Source organism: Equus quagga, chromosome 10, assembly GCF_021613505.1.
Source record: "Equus quagga isolate Etosha38 chromosome 10, UCLA_HA_Equagga_1.0, whole genome shotgun sequence".
Classification (NCBI taxonomy): domain Eukaryota; kingdom Metazoa; phylum Chordata; class Mammalia; order Perissodactyla; family Equidae; genus Equus; species Equus quagga.
In genome coordinates, this window is record NC_060276.1 from 121,642,034 (window position 1) to 121,655,053 (window position 13,020).

General features: G+C 44.7%; 1 protein-coding gene across 11 annotated transcripts in view; it reads right to left on the minus strand.

Moving 5' to 3' along the window:
• ARSH (arylsulfatase family member H) overlaps window positions 1-13,020 on the minus strand; it is a 61,917-nt gene that overhangs the window by 17,016 nt on the left and 31,881 nt on the right. For 9 of the 11 annotated variants that reach the window (XR_006890404.1, XR_006890403.1, XM_046674131.1 and 6 more), the window contains 6 exons: window positions 9,457-9,497; window positions 8,186-8,335; window positions 6,990-7,111; window positions 2,809-2,934; window positions 1,849-2,272; window positions 62-198 (listed from right to left, as the gene is read on the minus strand). Coding sequence is in view for 9 of the 11 variants with exons in the window: in XM_046674131.1 (XP_046530087.1) it covers window positions 62-198; window positions 1,849-2,272; window positions 2,809-2,934; window positions 6,990-7,111; window positions 8,186-8,335; window positions 9,457-9,479 (982 nt within the window). In the remaining 2 variants the exon portion in view is untranslated. Of the gene's footprint in view, window positions 1-61; window positions 199-1,848; window positions 2,273-2,808; window positions 2,935-6,989; window positions 7,112-8,185; window positions 8,336-9,456; window positions 9,498-13,020 lie in introns of those variants that run through there. The other 2 variants (XM_046674132.1, XM_046674134.1) reach the window with 2 other exon arrangements.

Here is a 13,020-nt window from a genome sequence, read left to right on the forward strand (position 1 = left end):
CAGAATTTCTTTTCTCTAGCCGGTGAATCAGATACTTCCAGTTGTTTTCCTGAACACTTACCCACCATCCAATCCATTTCCTCTACATTATCCCCATACGATCCATATTTACTGTGCCCAACAAACTTCTTCTTGGTGATGAGCGGAGTGTGGACGTGCAGAAACGAGACAAACAGGAGAAAGGGCTCGCGTTTATACCTAAAGAGGGGAAAGTCAGGTGAGATACCTTCACAGATAAAAGTATTTCCCGCACAGGGATACGATTCTGCCTTCATTGAAAGATCGCATACCAGCTGATGGAGGTTTGCCATGTACTTAAACAGCCAACATCACTCGTGTGACGCATGAGTCCCACAGCCAGACTTAAGCAGAAAGGGTGGAAAGAGGAATGAAGAAGAGCAGAAAATCTTTATCGGCAATAAAATATTTCGTGTAGTCTGACTTTTGATCTCCTGCATCCAGTTTAGCATGTGACATAAAACAGGAGCTTAACAGATCTTTCTCATCTTTGTTGAAGGAACGAATGAATGAAAAACCCATGTGCATTCTCTGCACCTGTCGTCTGAGTAGGCTCCCTCAGGCACGGGCTTGGAAGAATAGTATCCCAAGCCCAGACACAGACGTGTTGCACTGAGCTCTCATGTGCTCCCTAATATCTATTCTCCCTGTGCCCTTTAGTAACACAAGCCCCAACATTTAACTGGACACACGGTTGCCCAGAACGCAGACTCCCTTATATCTATCTAGGAGTGTCCATATGAATAACCACAACCAAGGGAGACAAGGGGCAGATAAGTAAAAAGATAGTACGCCCATCCATAGAAAGAGTTCTTCTTCACTGCTTCCATCTTCTCCCTCACACTGCCTGGAACATAAACACGATGGCTGGAGCTTTGTCATCGACTTTGAGCCATGAGGCTACTCAGTTTGCAGAAGCACAAAGGAGCCAGAGTGTCAATAACAGGAGGCAAATAAACTTCTCTCATTTACAGCTTGGCGGTTGTGTTCTGCCTTTTAACGTCACAGGTAGCCATCCTAAACCTATTGCTTCAGAAACTTTTACAATCAGCAATAAGGAGGGCGAAGGGGAGAGAGTCACGTTCTCTCAAAGATAACCCAACCAACGTTGAATTGGGATGGGAGCGACAGGTAGGAAGAACAGGGTTGAATGACGGTCCCACCGTTCTGACTGCTGTGTGGGAGCAAAGAATGAACACGACAGTCACAGAAGCATTTGAGTGAATGAGTTCCCACTGCACGTTCATTAACCCCGTGAACTTATGCTTTATGATCTTCCGTCCACTCCCCTCCCCCTCCCCCTAAGAGAGGAAGGAAACAAGGTCAATGAGCATCCACGCCGACAACTTTCATCTACCTGGAAGTGGTCATCCAGACGTGAGCTGACATGGAAAGATGGGCGATCATTACGCACGTGCCTGTGTGGCTTGTCTTAAACACACAAAACTTAAAACTAGGCATCTAAACAGAGTCACTTCCCAATTGTTCATGGCCAGAGAAGTATTCTCCAGGCTCTCTCTGAGACAAAGCAAAACCAAGGTTAATCCCAAAGATTCAGTCCATGTAGATACTAATCCACCTTGAAGCAATCTGGACTAAAACATTGTAATCCGGTTTATAAAAAAAAAAAAAAAAAGAGGGGAGAGGAAAATATCTATATATATTTTGCCTTTTCAGCATTCAAAATCTGCAGGAAATTTAACTCTATCTCATTTGTGTAAAGAGAGATTCCAGTATATGGCAAATATCACACACACACAAAGAGCCAACTCCCCTGAAATAAAAACAAAATTCCCATGCAGGAAATGGGGCCAGAAATGATTTGATCACCTGTCAATAAAGGCGAGCGCCTCCTTCAGCATCAGCGAAGCGACTCTTTCCTCTTTCATCGGCTGCTGGATGATCTCGTGGTTTCTCATCAGGATGCAATTCCAGCGCCGCGTGAACCCGTAACTGGAGTACCAGGAGACGAAAAATAAGAAGGCGAGAAGGGTGAAGACGAGAATGACCTTCCAGGGGACCGGGAACCAGCGGGCGAATTTGGGAATGAGAAGCAGGAGGGGGACGAGACCCAAGACCGCCGTGGAGATGCACAGCTTGATCCTGAGCCAGCGGTGCAGTTCCGGAGTCTTGGACGGCTGGCAGTCACTGAAGAGGCCAAAGGGCAGCCCATAGAAGTAGTCAAACCCATGGTTGAGGGGGTGGAAGCAGTGATCGTTCCGAGAGGCACAGCTCAATCCCTGGTGCCATTTTCCTGGAAGGAAAACAACATGGTACCCTGGCAGCACAAGCATCAACGCGTGTCTCGAACGTGGACTTCGCTCAGTCAAAGTGAAGTATGACACTTACTGCCTGGCCATGGTGGAATCGCTTGGTGTCTAACCACCACCTTAACCATTAACATCTTTCCAAGTATCTGGAAGGCATGTCTTGGTTGTTTTGTGTCTACACTGGCTGCAGTGTACTTTGCACATGGGCGTTCTGAGCCAGCAGTGGCTTCTGACCCCACAGAAAGGTAACCAAAATTCGGACCTCCTCCAAGGGCCCCAAGCTGAAGACGATGAACCAGCCAACGGAGTTGCTGATGAGCAGGAGGATTCAGACAGTGCCAGCTGTTTTATTGAGCATTCACCACCAGCGTCAGACACTGTTCTAATTCATTCATACCCATTATAATATTTAATCCTTTCCAGACCCCTGGTCACCAATGGGAAATTCGCTGTCTAGATTGATGAATAAGCTTGAAGTCACATAGTCACGAAGATGCGTTCAGAGTTCCACGGGCCATACCTATGAGTCCGGTGCGGTAGCCACGATGCTGGAGGAGCTTGGCAAAAGTCGTTTCGTTGCTGGGCAGACCGCCTGACCCTCCAAGCCAGATGAGGGCACGGTTCAGGTTGAAGGGAGATGCCATTCCTACATTCAGAGAAGTACCAACAGGTTAGCGCCACCGTCCATCTTTTCTTGACAGTCCCTACTAAGTCCAATGTTTCCTCCTGGGGTCCTTGAAATTTCTCCTCCTGCACCTCCACTATTCTGGCCTTTTTCAGATTTTCTATTGCCTTTGTGTCTGTACCTCCTCAGCTCTCCTCCTCCCGCTTGTCAAAGGCAGACGTTCTCTTAGGATTAGAAATGCAAGAAAACACAGGATGCCCCATCACATTGGAATTTCACATTAACAATGAATAATTTTCCAGACACGCCCCCAAATATCGCACAGGGCAAACTGTTCCTAAAGACGTATTTGTTCATTGTTCCAAAATTCAAATTTAACTGGACGTCTTACTCTGGATGACATCCTTGGACCTCAGTTCTGAACATCAGTACCATCTTTCTACGTGGTGAAAAACCCACATCTCTATGTCTTCTCCAGACCCCTTTTCTGAAGTTCAGGTCCTGTCTCACAGCTGCCCACTGGGCATCTATATATTTAGGCATCCCAGTCTTAGCATGTCCAACACAGATCCCATTATCTTCCTCCTTCCAAACTGGCTCAGTAAAGGCCAGCATGATCCCCCATTCCTCTAAGCCAGAAATGCAACAGCTCCTTTGGAGTGTCCTCCTTCTGACTCAGCCTCACCTCTCGTATCCAATCCATTGGCGAGTCCTGACCACCCTACCTCCGCCAACAGTCTGACATTTATCTCCGAGGCCATCACTTTGGAGCAGAGCTTCCCCTGGGCTGTGGCGTCCCCCAGCTGATCTCCCTTCCCCCAGACTCAACCACTCTCAGAAGGAACCCTCCAATCCGTGTCCCTCCCCAGTCGAACCTCATTAATGGCCGTCCATCACCTGCTGTTGAAATCCCAACTCTTGCTATAGCTTATAGTCCTTCGTCATATGAGACGTCTGAGGGTAAGTGTGGCCACCTCGTTCTCCTCACCCACTCACAGATGCCCACATTGTCTTTGCCGTTTCCTCTGCTGACCACACCCTTCCTCCTGACTCCTTCTATTTCAAGGAACATCTTCTAGGGTGACTTTCCTGGGATGCTTTAGGGGCCCCTGTGGGCTCCCATGGCTCCCTGAGATTCTGAATTGCAACTATAGTCTGCATCTCAGCCACTAGACCACGTGCACCTTGATGTGTCTATGTTCAATTTATGGTCCAACTACCAAGCATGCCCTTGGGGTCGGCCCAGTCGCCAAATGGCTAAAGTTCCTCATACTCTGCTTTGGTGGCTGGGGTTTGTGGGTTCAGATCTGAGGTGTGGACCTACTCCGTTTGTCAGCCAAGCTGTGGTGGCATCCCACAAACAAAATGGAGAAGGATTGGCACAGATGTTAGCTCAGGGTGAATCTTCCTCACCAAAAAAAAAAAAAAAGGGTGCCCTTTACCAAATCCTAAAAGGCAAAAGCATACTTATAATTTTCAAGAAAAGGGGCTATACCTCCTAATTCAATGTAAATACATGTATACATGTTAAATATGGTATGTATAAAATTTTTATGGGTATCACCCACTTGGTACAAAATTCGAAAGATGAAAGAGATGAAGTGTTCAAAATCTCCCTCCTGCCCTTGGACCCAGTCCCTGTAGCTCCCCTCCCAGAGGTAGCCAACATTACCAGCTGCTCCTGTGTTTCCAGGAATATCCTAGGCAGGAACAAAAGGAGACTGTCTCCCTTTTCCTTCATGATTGTGCATACTCTCCACTCTTGTTTTGCAGATTGCTTCTTTCCCTCAACAAGAATACTTTGGAGAACGCACGTGGTCATTACATAAAAAGCTTTGCCTGTCATTGTAAAGATGCCTAGGGTTCCATTTTACTAGCACACTATCATTTATTCATCCCTTTCTATTGAAAAACGTTTTATTTCCCCAGTCTTTTCACACCAGATAAGTTTATAAGGAGCAGCATCGTTCTATGCATCATTTTGGACATTTGGAACTAGGACTGATAAACTTCTAGAAAATGGAGTTGCTGACTCGAAGTTTCAATGCCAAAATCCCTGTAAAGGTTCCACCAATTCCACCTTCACTCCATCAACACGCAGGAGCACCTGCCTCCCCACAGCCTCCTCAAGCAAGTAAATATTATAGAGTTTGATTTTTGCCAATGGCAACAGTTAAACCTGACATCTAAAGAGTTTTCATTGGCATTTCTCCTACCAGGACAGGTTGAGAATATGTCCCTTTGTTCAAACACACCTTTTTTTTTTTTTTTTTGTAAACTGATACTTTTTCTAAACAGGTTCACCTGAGCGATATTTGCGACTTCTACATCGAAAAAGGAATAAATTTTATATGAATATGTTGGGGTGGGTAAGGTTAATGGGAAGCCCTGTCAGATTCCATGTAGCTGTCATCGTTCCATCAACTGTAGACCTCGTGTCTCCCACAACTCACTAGGCAGAGAGGAGAGTTTATAAGAAGCGGTTTCTGCAGGACAGGAAATCACCTCCCGGTCGGTGCAGGAGGCTACGTCAGTTCTGTGACCCACGTACGGGGGAGAATGAGAGGATGAAGGTGTGACAATTCCCTTTCCATATTCTTTTCCGTGGGTTTATAATGCTAGGGGTGTTAATGAAGCTGTAGTTTAAAAGGAACTCACAGGAAAACCACAAGCGAGGGATTCGAGCATTTAAGATGGATACATAAAGGATCATTTCAAGGGTCCTAGCCTAGAACAGGAAAAAGTCAGATAAGATAGTCATCAATGGGAAAGAGGATCTGTTTACCTAAGGGACGTGTTACAATATTATCTTGGTATTGAGTCTCTTTTTTTTACTGGAATTTTTTGAGAAGTAGGAAGAATTAAACAATAATTTGTGTCCAAAAAATGGCAACAATTTGACTGACAACTCCTTCAGTCACTTAACTGTTTCGCCTAATTTTGTTAAATGAAATTTTCCACCTAATCAATATTTAGAATTTCCTGAAATTATAAATAATCAATCTTTTGCCAACTCACACCAACGCGTATCTTGACTCCAAGTTCACACACAGTAATGTGTCATTTAGAGACAATCTATATGGCAATCAAACTATTTCCAACAAAACTGAGAACCTTGGATTATGAAAAAAGTCCTTTGAGCAACAAAGATAAATGGCGATGTATTGATGTTCACCGGACAGTAACTTTCAACGTTTATTGACTCTCCATTTTCATGTCATTCAAAGTAACCCGATGAGTTCATCCCTCAGAGGTTATCAGATAAGAAGCTACCATCTAGAAGGGAGGAAAGTCATGGAGAATAAGCTATCATTGAAAAGTAAACCTCAAGGATGGATATATGAAAACTGTGACAAGCAGATGCTACATTTAACTAAAACACAATAGTCTGAGGCAATTGCATGTGGAGTCCAGTAACTCAACACCTCAGTGGAGGCCATGGGAAAAACTTGTGTTTTTGCTGGGTATAAAAATCAATATTCATAGGGTTGATTCCACGTTGACATCCATAATGTCCACTGTAAGGTAAGCTACAAAGGAAAACAGTAAATTGTCATCATTACTCCCAACTTGGTAAGCCTACAAGTTGACGCTGCGTGTGTGCATGTTGATGCACACGTGTGTGTATGCGAGAATAAGTACAACTCTCAATTCTTTTCCATTTTTGCAGCCATGCATTCTCCTCAGTTGTTTCTGGTGCTTTCCCAACCTCATCTCCAGAGACTGGACAGACCCAGTTTTCTGCAATGATTGCATGGTCTCTGCTCACTCTAAGAGACGAGGAGCCTGTTGAGGGCTCTTACCACAAATACCTGGAAATGGGAGCATTTAGAGTAGCCTGGAAATCGGTCACCACAGGTCCAAACTCTGTCACCACAGGTGAGCAAGTCTGGTGGCAGCTGGCAAGAGACACACCTGTTTAAGGTGTCCAGGTACAACAACACAACCTCTGTTTGAATTTAGATTCTTAATACCTTGAGCCACCTTTTGAGTGTTGCTATGAAGAAGTTGCAAAAGTCAGTCACAAGAAAGCATTGTCGAGAGACAAAAACGCTGTTACGTGACACTGCCCCCACCTGATCTGATGGGGTACCGGCCCGTCAGGAAGGCAGCCCGACTCGGGGTGCAAACGGAGGCGGCCGCCAGGTGCTGGGTGAGCCTCACTCCCTCACTTGCCAGGCGGTCGATGTTGGGTGTGCTGCAGGCAGAAGGAGAAGTCGGCATGCGAGTTTCTAATTCCCAAACAAATGCACAAGATCCAAAGCCATTCTGCTTTGGGTTGAGACGACTCTGTTTCCAGGAAACCGAAAATACATCCTTTTTACCTACTTACATGCATCTATGGTTAGACGCAAAGGGAAAGCAGAATGTGAAATAATGTATCTTCAGGTAAAATGATTACAAACGAATAGGAATCAGCAGATCTAATTAAAGCATTACCAGTCTGAGTTCATGTGCATTTCAATGGAAAAGCCAGTCGATCTGATCATTTCACGTTCCTACAATTAATGGGTAACTTAGGTGAAATAAAAGGGTAATGCATTTCTTGCGGCAAAATCTCTCTTTTTTAAACCAAACTGCGGCATTTTGGAGCTTATTTCCCATTTTCTTTAAGAAGAGGAGATGAGGAGACAGACACGCACAGAGGGAGGACCATGTGAGGACACGGGGAGAAGACACGTCCACACGCCAAGGAGAGAGGCCTCAGGAGGAACCAGCCCTGCCCACACGTGGATCTCAGACATCCAGCCTCCAGGACGGGGAGAAATAAACGTCAGCTGTGGAAAACCCCCAGTCTGGGATGCTTTATTACGACACTCTGAGCAAACTCAGACGTCATATGATTCCATTCACATGAAATGTCCAGAACAGGCAAATCCACAGAGACAGAAAGCAGGTGAATAGCTTCCGGGGGCTGGAAGTGCAGAGAATAGGGAGTGACTGTTAACGGGTTCCGGGTTGCCTTTTGGAGTGAGGAGAAAGTTCTGGAACTAGGCAGAGGTGATGGCTGTAGAACATTGTGGATTCACCAGACGCCTCTGAACTGCTAACTATAAATTCGTTAAAAAGGTGAATTTTCACCGCAACAAAAACAACTACAGGCTAAGGAGACCGGGATGCCAAATGCCGTCCTGACATTGGGGCAGCTTCCCAAGGGCCACCTCTGCTGTCCGGGTTGAGAGCTGAGACTGGGGGTGGTCAAGCGCAGAGACGTGGCTGGCGGGGCCGGGGCGCCACCATCTGCAGGTGGCGGGGCGGGGGGTGTGTTTACCTCACGGTGTCATTACCATAGCAGCATACATCTCCCACCCCAAGGTCGTCCGCCATCAACAGGACAATATTGGGCCTGGAGTTCCTCGTCACGAACGTCCCATTGAGGCCCCCAAACAAACACCACAGTGACACCGACAGCCAGCAGTTCCTGAAAGTATTTTGGGGGAAAAAAAATAACCACCAAAAACCCAGAAACTGTCAATTCACATTTGCATTTTAGCCAACTTAACATGGGAAATAATAGTATCCTTGATCATTTTTCACTATGCAGTGTACCTGAGCTGGGGGATTTTGGGTAAAAATTATTTTGTAAAAATTCACGTGTTATGTTAACATGGTGTAACATACAAATTAATTTTGCACGCACGGTGATATTAAATTCGCTTAAGTTTTCGAACTGCCTTAGAGACATGGGGCCCTTAAAAAAAATAACAGTGGTGAAAGTTGAGTGTAAGGTCTAGTAATTTGATTTCTTTGCGTAAAAATGTAGACAAAAAGTGGAAAATTGGAGCAAATAGCTAGCTAGTCAAGCTGGATTTTTTTTTTTAATGCTCAGTTGTGCTTTTTAAATACATTTTATAGTTCATAATTTTGCTCTGAGCCAAACCGAGGAAAAGTGCCAGCAGGGACTGTAGTAACATCTTGGGTCTGAGCCCAGGAGTAGATGAGGATAAACCAAAATCCTAGGGTGGATTTCACCGGTGCACACAAAGAAATTCCTCCTTTTCTTCATCAAGAAAATATGTCCACAAACACATTGTGGGCGACGCTCAACTGTTCCCCCCCAAAATACTAAAAATTCTGAAAAATGGAATTTAACATATTTATATATTCTACTAAATTTTAGCGTGTACAATCATCCGTATGAAACCGCGAAATGCTATACTACGTTGAAAACAATGCACGACGGTCCTTGATCAGAGACGATTACAAGTCAAGGATCATTCTGTTACGCAGGACACTGGTACCCCGACCGAAAATTCCACCCAACGTGACTCTGACCCTTGTCTGGCCCCATCTCTGGAACACCCTGCTTTCCGCCCTATGAATTCCTACACGTGCCATCATTCCTAAGCAAGCATCGCTTCCTCAGAAAAGCCATCGCATATGACTCCATCAACCCACGGCCCCTCGCCACCCTCCTCATTACCTTTAACCCGTCTCCAGCAGATCAAGCAGACCAAACATCTACGGGGATGGAGATGACCTGAACAAACCCTTCTCTCTAGATGTAGTGAATTATGACGCTTTATGAATTTGCCTACTTACCAGTCATAGAACGGCTGTTTCATGGCTCCTTATTCTGTCACCTAGGGAAGAAAAGTGTAAATTAAGAATATCGGCAAAGCAGCTATTTTTCTCAGAGCTAGACAGCTCATGGTCCAAAGTGCTAACGAGCCTGTTTTATGTTGACCCACTAAATTCTTTACACCTAATTGCACGGACACAAGTATGTCCGGAGAGAAGGTGGCAAGAGAGCGTGCGTGATCTACTCATGTCGGGATAGTTCTTACGGCACGTTTCCAACCAACGATGTTTTGACCCAGCCACACAAAACTCTTCATTCCAGAGTCACTAAAATCAGTCAGTCGTCAATGAATGGGCCCCCATCCCATAACTGTATCAGGTCTACTGACCGTATGGTCCTCTGCACATGCTGCTTAACCAAAACCTTCTATCTTCATAGACACCATGGGGAACAGCAAGAACCTATGGTCATGACAGCCAAACTTGTCTGGCAAGGGAGGGCATGTTCCACAGCTGGAATTATGATTTTTTTTCTAGGAAATCTATGTTTATTAGAGACACGCTATTTTTTTGTTTATTTTATTGAGGTCACATTGGCTTATAACGTTGCGTATATTTCAGGTATACACTGTTATATTTGAGTTTTTGTAGAGACTGCCTCGTGCTCACCACCAATAGTCTAGTTTTTAACTGTCACCATACATATGTGCTACTTTATCCCTTTTGCGCTTCCCCCACTCCCTTCCCCTCTGGTAACCAGTAATCTATTCTCCTTAACTATGTGTTTGTTTATCTTCCACATGTGAGTGAAATCATACAGTATTTGTCTGTCTCTGCCTGACATTTTACTTAACATAATACCCTCAAGGTCCACCCACGTTGTTGAAAACGGCACCATTTTGTCTTTTTTAGGGCTGAGTAGTACTCCATTGTGCATATATACCACATCTGCTTTATCCTTTCATCCGTTGATGGGCACTTGGGTTGCTTCCACATCTTGGCTATTGTGAATAATGCTGTGATGAACATAGGGGTGCATAAGTCCTTTTGAATTGTTGATTTCACGTCCTTTGATTAATAACCCAGCAGTAGAATAGCTGGATTGTATGGTATTTTCTATTTTCAGATTTTGAAAGAAACCTCCACACTGTTTTCCACAGTGGCTGCACCAGTTTGCATTCCCACCAGCAGGGTATGCGGGTTCCCTTTTCTCCACATCCTCTCCGACATTTGTTCTTTTTTGTCTTGGTAATTACAGCCATTCTGACAGGTGTAAGGTGATATCTCATTACAGTTTTGATTTGCATTTCCCTGATGATTAGTGCTGTGGAACACCTTTTCATGTGCCTGTTGGCCATCTGTATATCTTCTTTGGAAAAGTGTCTGCTCACGTCCTCAGCCCATTTTTTGATTGGGTTGTCTGTTTTTTTTGTTGTTGAGTTGTATGAGTTCTTTATATATTTTGGAAATTAACCCCTTGTTGGATAGGTAATTTGCAAATATTTTTTTGCCACTGATGAATTGTCTTTTCCTTTTTATGACCTTTTATAACAGTCCAAAAAGTAGTACAGTCTGGTGTCCCCCTGCCTAGGACCCTCAAATTGCTCTAAATCAGTGAGGTTTTTGTAGGCTCCCCACAAGACAAATGATATATAATAAAGATTAATGACACCGCCATACAATTTATAGGGCTTTCTCATTCCCAGGGCATTTCCACACACACACGTTCCCACCGGATCCTCAAAATATCTCACCTTGCTTGCCTCAAAGGGTTAATAACAGCTCTCCCGTTTTATGGGAGAGGGAGCTGGTGATCATAGAATTTAAAACACTTTCACAGGCTGGTAGATTGAAGATCTGGGATTCAAGATGAAGTCTCTGACCCTCCGTCATGTGTGTGTGTGTGTGTGTGTGTGTGTGCGCGCGCCCAATTTCCAGGGCCATCTTCTTTTCTTAGACCTCCAGTAAGGCTCTCAAATGTGCCAACTCCAGATGCTCACTTCCTGGGGGACATTTGATGAAGCCCACATCCCACCTTTGGGTGGTGGGGCCCATTCTCTCTGCCCCACAGTCAATACTTCTGCATTTGATTTGATTCCACGATGACATCCTGAGTAGCCATATCTATTTTTCATGTCTCCAACTCCACTGCCTAACACATTCCATGGCCTTCCAGTAAATGCACAAATTCTCAGGAATCGAGCATTTCCCAAGAGCCGGGTGAGTGAGGCAAGTAAGAGAGGTGCTTTTTAATCCACTAATCATAGCTGTTTCCACCCTAATTTCGTAAGTCTCTCTCCAACCCAAGATTGGCAAGAGTCACAACGGATGGTCCCAGCCATCCGTTTGCCTCAAAGTATTGTATTTATCAATTCCAGATTTTAAGGACTATCAAGATCCTTCCTACCAGGGAGCTCCTCCAGACCCATCTTCAGTCCCGCCCCCATTCCTTCTAATTGGTCCGGCATATTTGACCTTCTGGAGATACAGGGATGCATCGTTTAATGACGGGGGTATGCTCTGAGAAATGGGTCACTAGGCAATTTTGTTGTTGTGTGAAGATCATAGAGTGTATTTACACAAACGTAGATGGTATAGCCTCCTACACACCTAGAGTATATGGTAGTAACCTACGGGACCACCATCGTTTACGCCATGTATCGTTGACCCAAACGCCATGATGCTTCGCATGACTGTATACGAATGCGTGAGGCTGGCATCATACGCAAATGTGGTTTTAGAAATTGGTTTTATTTTCCAGCTGTCTTTAAATAGGTGCTCCAAATCACCTGCTTAGTCAGGAAGCAGCCCTCAGAAAACTCTAAGAAAGACCAGGAAACTCATCAGCCGATACAAGAATTATATCCCCAAGTGGGTGAAACATTGCCGTGCAAATGCTCACACAGATGGTGCTTGTGCCACATCCCCTCAGAGACAGAGTCAAAATTATGGTGCCCTTGGATGGTGGAGTGGACCTTGCGAAATGATGCTGAAAAAATGTAGCTATGTGAGGTGACGGATGCGTTAACTAACCTTATTGTGGTAATCATTTTGTAACATATACATATGTACAATTGTCACATTGTACAGCCTAAACTTACACAATGTTATATGGCAAGTCTATCTCAATAAAGCTGCAAAAAAAAACCTTAAAAAAATAGTGCATATTTTAATGTTTTCATCTTTAGAGATTAACTCCCAATGATGCAGAAGTATTGATCAGTCATGGACACCTTAGTGAGATAGAGGCTGTTGAATATAGTCATGCAGCACATAATGATGCTTCAGTCAACAGCAGACCACATCTATGATGGTGGTCCTATAGGATTAGCACCATGTAGCCTAGACGTGGAGTAGACTATATCATCTGGGTTTGCGTAAGTACATGCTATGATGTTCGCACAACGACAGGATCAGCTAACAACACATTGCTCAGAATGTGTCCCCATCGTTAAGTGAGGCATGACTGCACTTATACTGAGGAACCTGTGAATGTGGGTTTATTTGGAAGCAGGGTCTTTGCAGGTGTGATGAAGGGAAGGATGGAGAGGAGGGCTTCCTGGAGGAGGCGGCCCTGAATCAAGG